Raw genomic sequence first — 19,650 nt, forward strand, 5'->3', positions numbered from 1 at the left:
CAGTGCACCCACCTATTCCTCCCACCTCTTGAGTGTTGGCTGCTATAGGCTCACATTCATACCTTTTTTTTTATTGGAGGGTAATTGCCCTGCCTTTGTAGTTCAGGCTTCCTCCCCTCAGGGTTGGTCTGCAACTGAGGACTGATTAATAAAGGAGTAAAAAAGCGCAGCTCCTTTTTCTCAAGGTGAAAGAATTCTGTTGTGCTGGCTACTCACACTGTAGAGTTCCCTAGGAGATCATACTGAGGTTAGATTTCAGTTGAATCAAATCCTTGTTTATCTTCTTCTCCTGTCATCTTCCCCTTCCTTAATCCCCTTACAAGTTTGCTTCTTGACAACACTCCCTTGGTAAATCACTTGCAAAATGACTTGGCTGGGGCTCTGCTTCTAGGACCCGATCTAAGCCCCACTAGTGGACTGGAAACCCTTTCATGGAGCCAGATCTTCCTGGTTAAGGAGTTCTAGAGGTTGCAGTCAATCATGTATTTGGTCAGATGGAACCTCTTTCAAGCCGCTCTTCTCACCCTGAGTAGATGTCCTATCAGAGGGGTAGTTAGAAAAGCTCTTCTTCGAGTCTGTCCTTTTAGACCCTTGTGTATTTACACCCCCATGACTCTCTCTCCCTGCTCCAATGAGTGTAGCAGGAAGAGTGAGTCATTTGTCACAAACAGGGCTAAAAGAAGATACTGCCTTTCTGAGGTTTGCTTTTCTTGTTTCTCCTTCTCCCTGCCACCTCCTTGAACCCTAAAACAGCAATTGCTTACATCTTCTGAACATTGAACAGATTTAGAATCCAAAAGGCATCTGGCAAGTTGCCCAGTGTGCCATATGCCACCTTTTCTTACTCCAGATGTTCTCCTTCTTGACTCACAAGCTGGCTGTGGTCCAGTCAGAGGAATGGAGAAGATCTTGGAAGAAATGCTCAGCATATCTTGTTATAAAACCAAGTCTCCATCTGGGTTTTAGTTTTTTGGACAGTGTTTACTAACTACCCATATGTAAATGTACACAGGATTACAGGAACTATGTTGTATATACTTTGTGCCCTGATGAGGTGGACACATGTGGAAACACGTGGATATACTCTCAACTTTGGTTTGTCAGAGTTCGAAGTGATCACAGAATTTAGGTATTGACTCCAAGTAGATAGAAGTCATTAAATTCTGTGAAAATGTACTCAGTGCAATAAAAACAAGCTTGGGGACCATTTTACCAACCGATCACAGGGCAGGACCCACTCATTGATTCTCACGCTTAGTCCAGACTTGTTTTGCAAGATTGATTATGTTCCCTTAGATGCCTGTTTTGTCCTAAAGTAGGATGGAAAACAATCTTCAGCAAGTGGTAATGCTTAATTAATTTTTGATAAATTGTTTTTGAGTCCTGCAATTAAACAAGTAAGGTATAAATCATTATGACTGCCACTCAAATTCACCATCTTATAAATGTTATATTGGTTGTGAAGTGTTTTAAGGAACAAGTATAAAGGACACATGGACAAAACCAAGGGTGGGTGGAATCAGGGGAGGGAGATGGGGATGGCTGGGGTAGAGGGGAGAAGAGGGGGGAAAAAGGCAGAAAACTGTACTTGAACAACAATAATATTTAAAAGTATTTAAAAATGAATAAATAAATAATATAATTAATCACAAGTAAAAAAATGTTATATTAGTTGTGATTTTCTTTCTTAACCAAAGAGCAAGGTTTTCTAATGACATACAGACTTTTGAACAGTTATTTTTAATGTTTGTCTCAATGACAAATAGTATATCACATAAATGAGATTTAAAAATAAATATGTAGGTAGGTAGACACACTGTGCCTCTTCACACGACCAAAAGAAGGACAACAACAAATTTAAAAACAAAAAACAACCAGAACTGACAGAAAATCGAATTCTATGTAGTCCGACAACCAAGGACTTAAAGAATAAATATTCATCCAGACCAGTAGGAGGCAGCCCAGTGGAGGGGAGCCCAGTGGAGGGGACTCGCAGTAAGGGGGTGGCTAGAGGACTGGGGTGGGCAAGGCAACGGCTGTCAGGCAAGGCAGTGGCTGGTGGACCCAGTAAGGTGGCAGATTGTGGACTGGGCAATCCCACATTCTTGTGCAGATAAACCAGCAGGCAGAACTGGGGGGTGAGCCAGACTAGACAGCCCAGGGTTCCAGTATGGGGAAATAAGCCTCAAACTTCTGACTGAAAACACCTGTGGTGGTTAGGGCAGCAGGGGGGAGACTCCCAGCCTCATTGGAGTGTTTGCTGGAGAGACCCACAGGGTCCTAGCACATACACAAAGCCACCCACACAGGAATCAGCACCAGAAGTGCCCTAGTTGCTTGTGGGTAGCGGCGGAAGTGATTGGAAACCAGCAGAGATTGGAGCAAGTGCCATTGTTCCTTCTCGGACACCTCCCCCACATACAGCATCAGAACACAGTGATGTGGGTTGTCCCACCCAGCGAACGCCTAAGGCTCCACCCCTTACTACATAACAGGCACACCAAAACCAAAAAAAAAAAAAAATGGCCCAAATGAAAGAACAGGTCAAAGATCCAGAAAAAATACAACTAAGCAATGAAGAGATAGCCAACCTATCAGATGCACAGTTTGAAACACTGGTAATCAGAATGCTCACAGAATTGGTTGAATACGGCCGAAAATTAGATGAAAAAATGAAAGCTATGCTAAATGAAATAAAGGAAAGTATACAGGGAACCAACAGTGATGGGAAGGAAACCAGGACTCAAATCAACAGTGTGGACCAGAAGGAAGAAAGAAACATTCAGACAGAACAGAATGAAGAAAAGAAAATTCAAAAGAAAAATGAGGAGAGGCTTAGGAACCTCCAGGACATCTTTAAAGGTTCCAACATCTGAATCATAGGGGTGCCAGAAGGAGAAGAGGAAGGAGAAGGCAGAGGAAGAGGAAGGCAGAGGAAGAGGAAGGAGAAGAGGAAGAAATTGAAAATTTATTTGAGCAAATAATGAAGGAGAACTTCCCCAATCTGACAAAGGAAATAGACTTCCAGGAAGTCCAGGAAGCTCAGAGAGTGCCAAAGAAGTTGGACCCAAGGAGGAATACTCCAAGAAACATCATAATTGCATTAGCCAAGATTAAAGATAAGGAGAGAATCTTAAAAGCAGCAAGAGAAAAGGAGACAGTTACCTACAAAGTAGTGCCCATAAGACTGTCAGCTGATTTCTTCAAAGAAACCTTGCAGGCAAGAAGGGGCTGGAAAGAGGTATTGCAAGTCATGAAAGGCAAGGACCTATATCTAAGATTACTCTGTCCAGGAAAACTATCATTTAGAATAGAAGGGCAGATAAAGTGCTTCTCAGATAAGGTCAAGTTAAAGGAGTTCATCATCACCCAGCCCTTCTTATATGAAATGTTAAAGGGACTTATCTAAGATAAAAACTATGAACAGTAAAATGACAAAAAAAAACTCACAGTTATTAACAACCACACCTAAAACAAAAATAAAAAACTAAACAAACAACTAGAACAGGAGAGAACCACAAAAATGGAGGTCACATGGAGGGTTATCAGTGGGGGAGGAGTAGAGGGGGAAAAAGGTACAGAGAATAAGTAGCATAAATGGTAGGTGGAAAATAAACCGGAGGGAGCCACAGATGCAGGGGCAGGGACTGGGACCGCCGCCCACACCACCACCATGAGTGATCAGCAGCTGGACTGTGCCTTGGACTTAATGAGGCACCTGCCTCCACAGCAGATAGAGAAAAACCTCAGCGACCTGATCGACCTGGTCCCCAGTCTATGTGAAGATCTCCTGTCTTCTGTTGACCAGCCACTGAAAATTGCCAGAGACAAGGTGGTGGGAAAGGATTACCTTTTGTGCGATTACAACAGAGACAGGGACTCCTATAGGTCACCATGGAGTAACAAGTATGACCCTCCCTTGGAAGACGGGGCCATGCCTTCTACTCGGCTGAGAAAGCTGGAGGTGGAAGCCAACAATGCCTTTGACCAGTGCCAAGACCTGTATTTTGAAGGCGGCATCTGGTCTGTCTACCTCTGGGATCTGGATCACAGCTTCGCCAGAGTGATCCTCATAAAGAAGGCTGGAGACGGATCAAAGAAGATCAAAGGCTCCTGGGACTCCATCCACATGGTGGAAGTGCAGGAGAAGTCCAGTGGTCGCACTGCCCATTACAAGCTGACCTCCACGGTGATGCTGTGGCTGCAAACCAACAAATCCAGCTCTGGCACCAGGAACCTCGGAGGCAGCCTGACCAGACAGATGGAGAAGGACGAAACTGTGAGCGACAGCTCGCCGCACATAGCCAACATTGGGCGCCTGGTAGAGGACATGGAAAACAAAATCAGAAGTACACTCAATGAGATATACTTTGGGAAAACAAAGGACATCCTCAATGGGCTGAGGTCTGTGCAGACGTTTGCAGACAAATCCAAACAAGAAGCTTTTAAGAACGACCTGGTGGAGGCGTTGAAGAGAAAGCAGCAATGTTAAACCTCTGCTTCACGCTGCGGGACCTGCCATGCACTCGATAGGTTCCTTTCTTAGAAAACTCACTTTCTGCTCCCTGCCCTGTCCCTCCCCACCCCGACAGGTCACACCACAACCTGCATCCTGACCTGCACAGCGCCGTCACACCCTGAGAATAAAGCTGCTAACACCCTCCTTGTTTCCAAGGCCTGCTGTCAGACTCGATGTTTCCTAGAGACCTGTGCATTTTGTTCGCCCCGCCCCCCGTTTACAGGCATCAGATACACTGTCTGCCTGCCTCCCCTTCCTCCCACCTTTTTGTTACATTGGTGTAAAAAAATGGAAAACAAAAAATTTTTATGAAGTAACTGTGGTGTGTGAAAGATAGAAGAAAAACTGGAAATCTAATTCCAAGTGTGTTTGGGAGTTGCTTGGGTGTGGGGGCGGGGACGGCTCTGGGAGAAAGAAGAGGTGGCCCTGGGCACTGTCCTGCACAGCCCGGACCTGCCCCCGTGGAGGCCACCGTGTGGGGGCACAGGGGCGGGCCGCTGGCTGTTCTGCTTTTCTGGTCAGGTGCTTTTCTGTCGATTTTTATGGAATGCAAAAGGAGTTTTTTGTTTTATTTTGTTTTTTTGTAAAGCTTAAAAAAATCTACATCTTATACTTGAGCTTCCATACTTAAAAAAAGGGAAAAGTAAAACAAAAAAATAAATAAAAAGAAACTGGGACACAATTTAAAAAAAGAAAGAAAATAAATAGAGGGAGGTTAAGAATAGTATAGGAAATGTAGAAGCCAAAGAACTTATATACTTATATATATATGACCCATGGACATGAACTAAATGGGGGAAATGTGGATGGGAGGGAGTGTGCAGGGCAGAGGGAAGTAAAGGGTGGAGGAATGACACAACTGTAATAGCATAATCAATAAAGTGTTTAAAAAATAAATATGTAGGTAAGATAATCTTGACATTTTGTAATACAGTTTTTCCAAGTAACTTAATAATAATTCTTAAACTTGTATTTTAGACATGTAGTAATTTCATGTAAGACATTGAGTAAATGAAAAGAGTTGGCTTATATATCAACTTTAATCAAATGCTTTTAAATAGTATCCTTGAGATTTTCAAATCTTATTAGACCTGGAGATTAGAATTTTTATTTCTTTCCCTTCTTCTCCTTCAATGATTTGATATTATTTAGGTCCTTATGTCCTTTTAAAAAAAACAAATCTTGTCTTGCTGCACTGTGACAGCATCCCACTTCTTCCTCCATCTGACTTTGATTGGTGTCACTGGCCATGAAAGATGAAAGAAAGCAAGACAGAAGAGACAGGTACGAGTGACACTCCCCAACTCATACTGGGTCTCAAGGCCTGCTCCTTACCTCACTCACTCCATCCTCACATATAGACACCTTTGATCTCCTTTCCTCCTTCACGCCATCTCTCATGGACATCTCTTTGTCAAGGTACTGGAGGGCATGATGGGGAGGGGAAGAGAGACGGTTAAACATAAACACTCTGGGGTGCACAAGGAGTGTACTCCTGTTGATGTTGTTGGGTTGTCAATTCCTTTTGAACTTACCCTCTTGAAGTCTCTCTTCTCCCCCTAGGTGGGTGATGCAAAAGGCTTAAGGTAACTCAAACAGAATAGAAACAATTTCCCAAAGATGAAAATGGAGTGGCAAGCAGGTGAATGAAGACCTGATGAAAAGGTCTTTTCTTTTTTAACATATTATTTAAACAGTTTTTCATAGGTAATTCATCCATGTGATTTAACATTATGTTGTATTTAAATATATACAGTGAAAACTCTGTCTTCCATATCTTATTCCTATCCTCTCAGTTGCTAGGCACAATGTTGACTTTTGCACTAAGAGAACGATATTTTATTAAGCAAAGATAGTACCACTTAATTCTCATTTTATAGAGTGTTCATTTTTTAAAGAATTAAAATTGTGATGATCTTATGTTTTTATTTTCTTGGAACTACTGGTATAGTGAATTATATTAATATAATTCTAAATATTGAACCATCCATTTGGTTATTATTACTTAAGCCTTAAGGTACTGTTGGGTTTCATTTACTAGTATTTTATTTAAGATTTTTACATTGAGCCCTGGCTGGTGTGGCTCAGTGAATTGAATGCTGGCCTGCAAACCAAAGGGTTGCCAGGTGGATTCCCACTCAGGGCACATGCCTGGTGTGCAGACCAGCCAGGTTTCCAGTAGGGGGTGCGTGAGAGGCAACCACACATTGATGTTTCTCTCCCTCCCTTCCCCTCTCTCTAAAAAATAAATAAATAAAAACTTTATTAAAAAGATTGTTACATTAATGTCCATAAGTAACATTGACCTGTGGTTTGGGAAATTTTTCTGTGCACTCTCTATTTTTTGATATTAATATTATGCCTACCACATAAAAAGAGTTTATAAATATTCCTTTTATTGTTTTTCCTTGGAACAACAATAGCATTGTTTAAATAGCATTGTACTTATGTTCCTTTTAAAGTTTTTGGATGGAATGGAATTTTCCTGCACGTTTTAGGCATGGAAAAGATCCCTTTTTTAGTTTCCTCTGCTTCATCTATGGAAACTAGACACTGGGTTTTCTATCACTTTTTTACTTTTAATTGAAGGTAGGGAGGCACAAGGGTAATACTGCATGCTATCTGGGATTCACAAACCTGAGGCTTTCTTCCTCCTGACTACCACCAAGGCAAGGTGCTTCCTGCAAATATGGCTTGTCTCCAGAATTTGTCATGTAGTCCATTCTCCTTTGCTTCTCTGAACTAAACCTAGTTAGCTCACTTCCCTTTCCACTACCCTTGTTGCAGGCAAAGTCCCCTTGAAATAGGCTTCTTAACTTCAGAAAGTGTATTTTTGTCATTCTTTTCTGAAATCTCCCACAGTGGAGTTCTTGCCATAGAAATCTCTGCTTGGCTCCTCTCCAGTTCCCCCATGCAGCTCCTGAGTGAACTGGATTACTTTTGGCAACCTCTACAGATATTTTAGTTTCTTCTTTTAGTTTTGCTAACAACTGAGTATGCTTTTGGATGATTTTCTAGAGGAGAAAGGAAAATGCTGAGTTACAGAACCATGTACTTACCAACATTCCTTTTTGAATTTTGAATTCTTTAGGGACAAATGCTCTTTTCATTGGTTTACTTTTCCATGAAAGGGGTAAGATCTTTGGTATAAAAAGGCCAAGATGGCAGTCACACTGCTTTTCATCTGGTCTACTTGAGTTTGGGATCCTGGGACATTTCTTTTCACTATAGGGTAATGACTATACAACTACTCTCACCTCCAGAGCCTGAGGATTTGGAAGATCCAGAACCTGAATTATACCTACATTTTCATTCCTTAGTGGAGTGTCAACTGGTGAAGAGCGTGAGAAATTCCAGCTGACCAGGCAACATTGGGCATCTAAACATAAGGCAGCAGACTGCAGGTATAGATTGGGTGGGAATGCAGTGTCAGGGAGCCTCACTGCATGTAGAGAGTCCAGAGCATGCAGCAAAGTTCCAGGCATGCATCAAAGTCTCAGCACTTAGTAGGAACCAGACTCAGCCACTGAGAATGAGTAGAGAGTGGTAAAAGGCAGGTTCCAAGTAACGGAGAGACTGGGGCTTTAGGCAAAGAGAACAAGGTTCTTCATGGCTTCATGGAAGTGTGACCTATGCAGTCACAATGTCCTATGCTCAGAAGCCCCCCCCCCCCATGATTTATGGCTTTACTGTCACTGTTTTCAAATTCTTAATATTTTCTAAACAAGGGGCCCTGAATTTTCATTTGCAGTGAGCCTTGCAAATTCTATGTGTAATTCAGGATAGAACCCAGGGAATTCCCGTTTATTCTTTGCATTTCAGTTCAAATCTGCAAACATGTCATCTCTTACTTTTGTGTCCTCATTATCTAGTGTGTCTCAATAAATACTTATTTAATAAATTAGTGTAATGGTCACCAGAGGGGCAGCACAAGAACCAAATAACTGACCTTGGGCTCTTTCAGTTCCCCCTTGCCAGGGATATGTTGCAACTCAAAACCCCAGGTAAGAATGAAACCACAGGTTATTCAACTCTAGGCAGTGAGAAGTATGAGGACAGGGACCTGGCTCTTACTAATACCTCACCCAAGTCCAGGTGGATGTGACTGTCTAGGTCACTGGAATAACTTGGAAACAGAGATTTTTGTGGAGGGTCAGTTCCCTCTTATTTGCCATGTGGCTGGGTACAAACAGCTGTGTGTTTTACAGCCCTTTTACTGCTGACACCTGACCTTTAAATTCCTGCCGTGGCTCACTGCAGGCTTAATCAGTGCTTCTCAGGAGAGTCTCTATGTTCTACCTATCCCTCAGGATACTGTAGGGGCTGGAGAGAGATTTGCACCAACCACTGAGTCTGCCTCATCATCAACCCTTGTTAGGCAATTTTGTAGCTTTTCAGATAGTTTCTATAGTTTTATCATTAGCCCCACATTTAACCTTCCTAGCTGTCCACTTTCTTTTTCTTTAGTAACTAGACACTATTGCCTAACCCTTTTTTCCTAATTAATTTGTTAATTAAGATAAAAAGAATCCCCAAATGAGTGGCCAACATTCTCTCATCCTTCCAGGTACTTCCCTTTGCTCCAATAGTACCAGGTGACCTTTCCATAGAAGCAGCTCAAATCACCCCCAGTAGAGTGAGATCTCTCTCTAATTCATGAGGTTTATAAATAAATAATGATCCCTCTCCAGAGAAACCAGAGGCTGAAGTCAGCGCTTGGGGGCATTGATTCTTCTTGACCTGGCAGAATATCTGAAAATCAACCCCTGAGTACTCAGATTCAAGAATTCGCCCCTGCTCACAATAGGCAGCTTAAAAAAAAAAAAGGAATCAAACTCTTCACACTCCATTGGGTACACAGAAAACCACAAAAGAATGTTAAGACCTAACGTTATTAAAATAAAAAATTAAATCACGCATGTTTAAAACATAGTAATAATGACCAGAAAGATAAGCAGGAAAAAGTTGATGTAATATTTTGCCAAAAATCTTGCCCTAATTCTTTTTTTAGATAGAGCCTTTCTATCTAAATACTACTCCCTGGAATTCACTTTTTCCCCCCTCTCACATGTTTCTTTTTGAGGTGCCACCCCCTGTTTTAAGGCCTTCTTAAGGAGCTGCTGTTAAAATAGACAGCCATCCATGCTCAGTCCTCTTCCTCTCTTGTCCTCAAACTAAATGCTGGTGACCCCTCCAGGCTCCCTCAGGAATTTGCATAGGAGTTTATTTACATACAGAATTCATTTGGAAAGTTCCTGGAATGATTGACATCTAGATCCCAGGGCCCCAGGATTTAGGGATGGGCAATGCAAAAAGCAGAGCCCAGAGAGCAGGAACTATAGGTCTCACTCCAACTGTGGCTTTGGTAGTTTACATTGGACCAGAGACTCAGATATGCAATGCTGAGATTTCATTTCTATCCTGACACCATAGATTTACCTTTTGCATCAGCACTCAGCTAACTAGGAGTTCTGTCAGTACTCTGCTTTCCCATAGAATATATAGATTGGGGAATGGTTTGGAAAATGATCACTTTCTGTCAAGCTTTAGGGGATTTTTAATGTGTGCATAGGTGCATCTATCCCCTTGTAGACCATAACATATTTCAGCTGAAGTTCCATATTCATATTTCTTTTAGGTATTTTCATTGAGCATTATAAGCGATGACCCTATCAAGCTTGGCAAAACTGCAAGAACTTTTCCCTGTAAAAAAAAAAGTACAGATGGTAGAAGGGACCCAAACATAAAAATACTAGCCCACACATTGCCTCAGGGTGGGCAGGGAAATAATGGGGCACTACCAAATAGCTGCAGTGGGTAAGTTAGATCCCAGTAGGGGAGGGCTGATTGCCAGCTGCCCAGCCTTCTCCCACCATGCCCTTTCTCAATGACAGTGCTGAGTAAGTGGGGTTGGGAGAATGGAGGCATAAAATCAACAAACAAGTATAGAGTTATAATCATTTTACATATAAAAACGATTCCTGTTGTAGTCTATGTTTATATGATCCACATTAAACATTGTAACATATCCAAAACAAAATATAAAAAGTTTTCCCATCCAAATTCAAATGACCAACATAGGACACCAAGTACCAAATTAGAAAAAAAAATCAAACTTGCTAATTTACATCCTCAATTTCATTCCCATCATATTTTAACACATTCTTAATATTTAAGAGTAAACATTCTCATTCAGCAGTTACACATAAATTAAGATGTGTTCTAAGAAAATGTGTGTGTATATATGTGTACCAGTGCCGAATGTCAATGTGGAAAAAGTTAACTTGGTTTGAATGTTTCCTTTAGTATGTGCTGATTCACCAAGAGTTAATTTTAAAAGCTTTAAAGATGTTTTCCTGTTCTAACATAAATGATCAACCAATAAATGAGAACTACAGGATTGTTTGAATAACAATACTATTATTAATTGGATTTTATTTTTAAGTGTTGGTTTTGCATTTGATATCTCATTAAATAATTGTTTCTCTTATTTACAAGTAGTTAACAGGAAACAACATTAAAATTTCTATAATAGAAATAGAATAGTAACACTTGAAGCACTGGGCCTTGAGGGCAAAGAGGACATTGCCTTGCCCCAAATTGCTTAGTATTGACTCATTTAGGGAGAATGTTTGAGTTTCAAACCAATAATCTCTGAAATGGATCCATTCAGAACATTACTGAACCCAGAGTGAGACCCTAGACTATAGTGAAATCATCCCAAAAATGGTGCCTTGCAAGGTGTACTGGGCAATAGCTCTGCCTTCATGCTTTGCCTGGCACATACAGCTGTTTTGTTGGCTGTATTTTCCATTTGGAACCTTGTATAGTTAGCACAGACAAGCTTAATAAATATTGTGCAATAATAAATATTCAAGACACATGGTTCTGGTTGTTATAGAAATTCTATGAAAATCTATTCTGCTTTTACATTTATTTATAACTACCCTGTCTGATAATTTGAAAGATACTTGACTTATTAAAACCCTCAAATTCCTTGCTTTTTCAGTTTAAAATGTTTCCATTTTAACCACCCTCTCTCCTTTCCTTTCTGTCTTTGCGGAGGAGGTAGTTGTTCACCTTGTTCCCTCTCTTTGCATCTTTGATTCCATTTCCTCCTGTCTTTCTGAGGACCTTCATCTACCCATTATCACTCCTACTTCCATCCCTTCTTTTCCACCAGATCTTCTTCCTGAATCTGTAAACAGCGATAAGCAAGAGGCAGAAGCCAAGATTATAGCTGGTCATTCAATATGTTGCCCTCTCTACTTCCATCCCTCCTAAAGCATTTCTATTGTTCAAATATCTCCTAATCAGAGAAAAGCTCAACTCCTTCCCTCCACGCCTAACCAGCCGGAGTCAATACCCACTTTGGACTTTATGGCACCTTTATGTGAGCAGTGCTTCACTTCATTTTTTCTCAGTGCATGCCAGACACTCTGTGTACATTCTCTCATTTAATCCTCACTTATAACTTCACTTTGAGAAGATGAGCCAATGGTCTGAAATTGCACAGCTACTAAATAGAAGAACCAGGATTTTAAACAAAGTGTTGCTGGTTCCAAAGTCTGTGTTTAGCTATTAACCTGTATTACTTCAGCTTAAGTCTAATTGAACATATGCCCTTGAATACGTATCTTGTCATCACTGCTAGATGTTAAACCCACTGAGGGCAAGAGCTGGGCTTGTTTTTTGTGTATAGTATGGAACAGTACATACAGGATGTGAATACAAAGCTTTTCTGGAAAGGGAGAGAGAGAAAACCTAAAATTTTTTTAATCTAAGTTTTTATAAACTTTCCAGTTCTTATGAACTTTCTCAAATAATTTTTTAGATGTCACTTGTGCATCTTTGTAATATAAAATTAAAAGCATAAATGGAGAGCAAGGTCCCTTTTGCTCACTCTGTCAATCCTACCCTAAACAGCCCCTAATTTCCCTAGAAATAAAATAAATCATTCCACAGCTTCTTTTATAGTGAGAGACCCAGGTTTTATAGGTGATTTTCTTGGTAGCTGAGAAGCAGAGGGTGTGAGAATAGAGGAGATTATCTTATTACCATTATAATGGCCATCAAGTGTGATTGACAAAAAACAAAAGCATTCTTCTCAGAGCATGTTTTATGCATTTATAAGCTTTACTTACATGTAAGAACAAAGCACTGCTAATTCATGTGGTAAAGAAGATCCTTACGTGTCAATCCCAAAAGGTAAAATTTCTTTTGAACATTATTATTTTTTAAAAGATTTTATTTATTTATTTTTAAACAGAGGGGAAGAGAAGGAGGCAAAGAGGGAGAGAAATGTCACTGGTTTGCCTCTTGCGCACCCCCTACTGGGGACCTGGCCTGCAACCCAGACATGTGCCCTGATTGGGAATTGAACCACTGACCCTTTGGTTTGCAGGCCACCAATCAATCCATTGAGCCATACCAGCCAGGGCTGAACATCATTAATTTAAAAAATATACACATAATATGAAGGTACACATATATTTTAAAAGCATTGTTAATTTGTCTGATAAAGAAAATTCTTAGATTTCAATCTTAAAAGTACAATTTCCTTTTGAATATTATTAATAAAAATATACACACATACATAATGTGAAGATATATATAATGCATACATATATGTATATATTAAAGGTAGAACAACAATAAAGTCAGCTGAAAACCACACCAGAAGCCTTTGTCTTCATCTGTGAGAGCTCACAGATCTGCCACTTATAGTAAACAGCCTATGATATGCATTTTTGGGGTGAAATTTCATTTCTTTTATTCTGTCGTTACTATGGTTACCATCCTACAATAAAAAAAGGAGGAAAGGAGAGCATAAACAGAAACTTCAATCCTTTCTTAAGAATGTGAAACTGAATACAAGATCTGCTGGGATGAGGACAGTGCCGGCCATTCTTCCCTGCAGAGAGTCCCACTGCTGGACACCTGCCTGGAGCCCAGTCACACATCTCTGGCACTAATGTCCCAGTGCTGCCCATTAATCTCATCTGCAGTGCCACCATGGAAGGCAGCAGGCACCTGGAGTGGTGAAGAGGCAGAGCCAGAGCCTGGTTCATTTTGACATCAGAGTCTGGATACCTAAGTCACAGTGTCCTATCATGCTGTAGCCTGGCACAGATGAAACATGGGAAGCCAGGATTTATCAATGGCCTGGGTCTTAGGGAAGCCAGAAAACCTAGGCATGTGGGTGGGGCAGACACAGGTGCCCTTGGCCTGAATGATTTTTGCCTAGTTTCTTTTTTTAAGGCAGATTTATCTTTGATCCTGTTTCTTAATCTCTAATATGACGACAAAAATATAATAATATTTGCCACATGGAGTTATTGTGAGGATTAAATAAGATAATCACGTTGAATGTATTTTGTGAGCTTGAGAACCAAAAAATGCAGTTTTTAATCACTGTGGTTATGGTTATTACTATGAAAACAAAATCAATCACTAATACCATGACTGTTAAAAAATCCCCATAAATTCTCTCAAAACGGGACCCTGAGGCTTCCCTCATCACACCTTTCTTCTGTCCTTTGTTTTAGACATTTTATCTTTGCCCTAAGAGATAATTGGTCCAAGAACTTTTCATCTGAAATGGATTTTAATCCTCATTTATTACATTCACTATGCTTCACTCACTGCACATGGAAACAATTTTTAATAGCATTTTCTTTTTTGGCAATACACATGCTTATAAATGCCAGCTGTTGGGGTGAAAATGGGTCCACAATCAAATCTAAGCTAAGCTAAATGTTCTAAGCTAAAAATAGAACATTTAAGTAAATTTTTAAATGGAAAGCTGTATTCATCTATTTTTCCTTTGAAAACCAATTCCAAAAATGTTCAGTGAATGTCCTTCCATGATGACAATAGGTGTAATGTTTGGGCATGGACATTTCCAGGTACAGTGACTGATGAAAGCTCAAATTAAGTGAAGCATGATTGAAAGTCATTTCTTACTCCAAAAGTGATGGAATGGAACATAGCTAGTAAGGACTTTTACTGCCTTAATCTTATTCCTGAGGAAAATGATATAATTTTAAATACTTTAGGAGGAAAAGAAAACTATAGGGATATGAGTCAGGAGACAGGGAGTCTGGGCCCCTCTTTGTCATCACCTGGATGGGTGATCTTAGGAAAACCACTTAACTCTGGTTTATCTGTTCCCTCATTTGCAACATGAATCACACCTCCCCTCCTCAGCTTAGCAGAGTTCTGGCTATAAAGTGATTGATGTCCATGTGCTTTCAAATGAAATATTTTTATTGCTATCCTAAGCCTGCATTGTTTACATTTTTTGTGTTTACTTTTAAAGGGAGAAACACATTAAGGTCATAAAGAAGCATGACCCAACTCTTCTCCTTTAAGTTGTACCTTAGTATATCACCTTGTGTGGGCTCTGTTTGGAAAGTTCTACTGCCAGCCAGCCATTCTCAGTGGCTCCCAGGCCCTTGGAGAAAGGCTGTCATTGGAACGAGGGAATTCTTTGTGTTTGTGTTAGCTTTCAGTGTACCAATATTGCTTTATTAATTACAAAGTGTTTTCCCTCCCCAAAGAGACCTGGTGACTAGTAATAAGATGAATTAGCTTAATCTGTTATGTTAATTTCTTTTATTGGGAGGTTTAAATCATTAAACTAATGATCTCATCTATATTTTGAAGCAAGATAATAAAACAAATGCAGTTATAATCACATTTAACCCCAAAACTACACAGAACTCGGTAAATTGCTTTAAAAGATTCCATTATATTTCAGTAGTGTATTCTTACTAGTAGAAGAAAAAACATTGCCAGAAATAAAGAAAATAAGAAAATGACCAACAGATTAGAAAGATGTTGTGCAATTTTAATTTTTCTAAATGCAATAAATGTATTATTCTATTAAAGAATTATTAAGGGATTGTTAATACAGTCCTTTTAGCAGAGGATTGAATCATAAAGACGAGGACAATACATGTGGATGGGTGGAGGTTTGCATTGGCTCTGCACCATCCCTGACTGGATGACTGTTTCCATGACTGATTCAGCCCCAGAAGAAATGGGAATGTGGGTAAATATTGCTGCCTCAGAGGTTTCACAAGGTAAAGAGACTTTTGTTTAAATGGTGACATAGTTCTCAGAGACAGTTGAGGGGACTAGTCAGCTTCTGAAAATCTATTTCAGCAACCTGCTGATTTTATTAATATCTTTGTAATCTCTTCTAATCAAGTGGAGATCAATACCAGATATCTTAAAAAGAAAGGGGAATTTGCTATAACCTAGTTTGTGATTTTACCAAGTATTGCTTACTAAATTTTGCATTATAAAACTGAAAATATTTTAACATTTCACCTTTATGAAGGTAACAAAAAGATAACTATTGAAATTATATATATTTATATATAAATTATATTGTTAAATATAATATGATAATATAATTATATTTGAATTATATATATATCCACAATTTCATTACTGAGCATTTTGTGTGTTGATAATGGATGAGACCCCAGTGGTTTTTGTGCTCTCTCTGAAATCCACTTCCCATCTCTCTATACTCATTATTTCTGGGCCAGTTCAGGCTTTTATTCTTTCTCACCTGGACCACTGTAATTAGCCCTTCTTAGGTCCCTACGCCTCACACTTTTCTTCCTCACCTCTCCCTGCCCACAGAAGACTGAGTGAATTTTCTAAACGCATCAGTATCACCCACCAGCCTGAAATCCTTGAGCAAATCCCTGCCCATAAAATAAGCCCTCTCTTCTGTGTGCTCTTCTCTGAGTGCTCCAAGGTCCTTCCTGTCTCCCAGGCTCCTTGCCCAGAAGTATCCCTATTGCCCTTTCAAATTCCTTGTTATTCTTCAAGTGTCATATGTCCCTGAGATGCCTTCTCAAACCTGTGGCATCCCTTCTATACTTCCAGGCAGCTTCACCTGCTACCTTACCTTGTCATTTTATATTGTAAGTTTGTACTTACATCTTGCCTCCTCGTCTTTATCATTAATATATCCCCAGAGTTTACCACAGTGTCTGGCAAAGTTCTTCATAAATGTTTACTGAGTAAAGGAAAGAAAGAATAAAAGAACAAACTAATTGGTTTTGCGTATCCTTTTGAATTTGAAATATTATTCCTTAATTAATCATAAGTATCTTTTCACGAACTCTACAAAATACAGATAATGTCATACACCACTTTTTATGCTGCTTTTCTTTCAACAAATGTCCCAACACTTGGAGACTTGAAGTCTTCAAATCCAGTCAAGTAAACTGCTCCAGTCGCTGGAGAACAGTTAGTGCTCTATACAATTGCTAGTATGATTTAACCTGAAGAAAAATGTTTTCAGATTTGGAGTTAAGAGCAAATAAGATGTTAATAAAATTTGGAGCTCCATCTATATTTTTCCATGTGGTTTTATGTTGAGAATGTAGAACTTAAGAGACTCAGTTTATCCCCTAAACATAATGGTGAGTCATACTGACAAGCCAGTCACTTCCAAGGGTTTAGGGGTTGTATTTCCCAGGCCCCCACTCTACCCTGACATCCACCATAAAATACCCTAATTCAGAGATTGTGGGCCATTTGCCTTGATATATGTATTTAGCCAGTGGCCCAGGTATGTTATGAGAAATGAAAGAGAGTTCTAGAAATAATAGCTTCCCATTTAAAATAAGGAGAAAAGGAAAGTTTGTAGCTTAAGAAAAATCTCAAAGAAAAGCCAAACCAACACATTCTGCAGTTATGTCTAGATTCTGATATTGATTAGCTATGGCATCATTGATTTGATGGTTGTCCCTTTTCTTTTCTTCTTCTGGCTATAATAACTGGGTTTCTTAGCAATAAATTAGATCTATTGTATTGTACTGGAAAGCAAATTAACTGAAAGGAATTTTAAAATAATTATATCATGGTCTGTTTATTGTAAATACATTTGGTTAGGAGGTGGAAATTAGATTCCTAAGGATAGCTACAAGGGAAAAAGTTCAGTGAAAATAGACATGAATTATCAAAACTTTGCATGTCATTATTGAGATTTTATGGGTATTAAAACAATTCAGAATTGTTAGTGTCCACAAAAATGGTATCCTACATGTAGCACATTACTTTCTATGTTCTGTATAAAACATAGGAGTACAAAACACAATTTATTTGCTAACACCTGAACTAGTTAAAATTTGTTCTCTTTGTCCCATTGTTTGGAATTTAGAACTAAGTTCCACCTTTACTTAAAGAATAGGGAAGAAATCAGTGTTAAATGCTTCAGTTCTCAAAATATATAATGCTTACCATCAAATTAGGAAAAAAAATGGTTTTATATTCTTATTTGATGTCAAAAAGATGTGTAGGAAAAGATGTGTAGAGAGACAGTGTCCATGTGTTGGCTAAGCCACCTGGCTAGTAGGCTCTTGCAGAGGTCCTGACTCTGATGGCATGGACTATTACTGCTCCACATTAAGATAGCAGAAGATCATATGTGCTGTCCAGGGTAGATCTAAGATGTTGTGCTTCATCTGCCCCCATCATATATATTACCTCTAGAAGTATTTGGGTATGCTCCTTTCAGGGAAGGTGAAGTACACTTATGTAGTGTAACTTGTCTAAAGTGCTTTTCCAATCCTTACAAACCACAGGATTTCTAGTGACATTTTTTTCATATTAGCGTTGTTAGGGGATAAATAATATTTCTTATTGTTTCTTCAACTCTATTTTATACCAATTGGATAATAGGATGGTTCTGGTAGGTCTAGTTTTTAGAGCATTATGGTTTAAGCTTTTTAAATTTTTAAAAACATTTTAACCATAGTTGATATGCAGTATTATATTAGTTTCAGGTGTACAACCTTCTGATTTATATAACTTATGAAGTGACTACCTTGATAACTCTAGTACCTATCTGATGCTATACATAGTTATTACAATATTATTGACCATATTATATTCCCTATGCTGTACTTTAATTCAATTTTTACTTCTTAATCCATCCCCCAAAAAATACCCTCCCATCTGGCAACAGTATAAATATTCTCTATAATTATGTCTGTTTCTGTTCTGCCTGTTCATTTATTTTGTTTTTCAGGTTTCACATATAAGTGAAATTATCTGGCGTTTGTCATTCTCTGTCTGACTTACTTCACTTAGTATAATACCCTCTAGCTCCATCCATGTTGTTGCGGATGGCAACATTTCATTCTTTTTTTTATGGCTGAGTCCTATTCCATTGTATATATACAACACTTCTTTATCTGTTCATCTATTGATGGGCCCTTAGGTTGCTTCCATATGTTGGCTGTTATAAATAATGCTGCAATGAACATGTGGATATATATGACTTTTTGATTTAGTGTTTTGCACTTCTTCAGTTAAATACTCAGAAGTGGAATTGCTGTGTCATTCTTTGTCTCTTATAGTTTTTGTTTTAAAGTCCATTTTGTCCCCAGCTTCTTTGTTTGTTTCCATTTTAATTAATACAGGGTCTGGCACAAATAACACCCTTTTATTATAAAACCTTTTATTACAAAATTATAAGCACCTAATTCTGTAACATAACAATATCACACTCAAGCATACCATCTGACATTTTAGGTGAAATGTTCAAATTAAAACTATAAATTATTACACCCATATTATAGCCCTACCAACCACACTCAAGCAGGAGTTACTTCTGCCAGACCCCACATCCATATCCATTTCATTACTTCCAGTTTGTGTGTCTTTAAACCAGAAGTGAATCTCTTCTAAACAGCATGTGTAAGTATCAGCCACACTATGTCTTTTGAGTGGAACATTTAATACATTTGCATTTACAGTAATTGTTGATAAATATGTACTTATTGCCATTCTATTGTTATATTTTTATTTTCTTCTTTTTAAAGAAGCCCCTTTAACATTTCTTGTAATACTGGTATGGTGGTGATGAACTCCTTTAGCTTTTTTTTTTGTCTGGGAAGCATTTTATCTGTCCTTTGATTCTAAATTATAGCGTTGCTGGGTAGAGTAATATTGACTGTAGGTTCTTGCTTCTTATTGCTTTTAATATATTGTGGCAATCCCTTCTAGCCTGCAAAGTTTCTGTGGAGAAATCAGCTGACAGTCTTATGGGAACTCCCTTGTAGGTATTTGAGTGCTCTTCTCTTACTACTTTTTGTACT

General features: G+C 38.9%; 2 protein-coding genes across 3 annotated transcripts in view; both read left to right on the forward strand.

Annotated features, from left to right (window-relative positions):
- LHFPL3 (LHFPL tetraspan subfamily member 3) overlaps positions 1-19,650 on the forward strand; it is a 621,367-nt gene that overhangs the window by 144,294 nt on the left and 457,423 nt on the right. The gene's annotated exons all lie outside the window — the stretch shown is intronic.
- LOC123811938 (F-actin-capping protein subunit beta-like) lies at positions 3,647-4,560 on the forward strand. Its single transcript, XM_045828479.1, has one exon. The coding sequence runs from the start codon at positions 3,674-3,676 to the stop codon at positions 4,490-4,492; it is 819 nt and encodes a 272-aa protein (XP_045684435.1). The 5' UTR covers positions 3,647-3,673; the 3' UTR covers positions 4,493-4,560.

The sequence above is a fragment of the Phyllostomus hastatus genome, unplaced genomic scaffold, assembly GCF_019186645.2.
Source record: "Phyllostomus hastatus isolate PE091 unplaced genomic scaffold, TTU_PhHast_1.1 phas_scaffold_78, whole genome shotgun sequence".
NCBI lineage: Eukaryota > Metazoa > Chordata > Mammalia > Chiroptera > Phyllostomidae > Phyllostomus > Phyllostomus hastatus.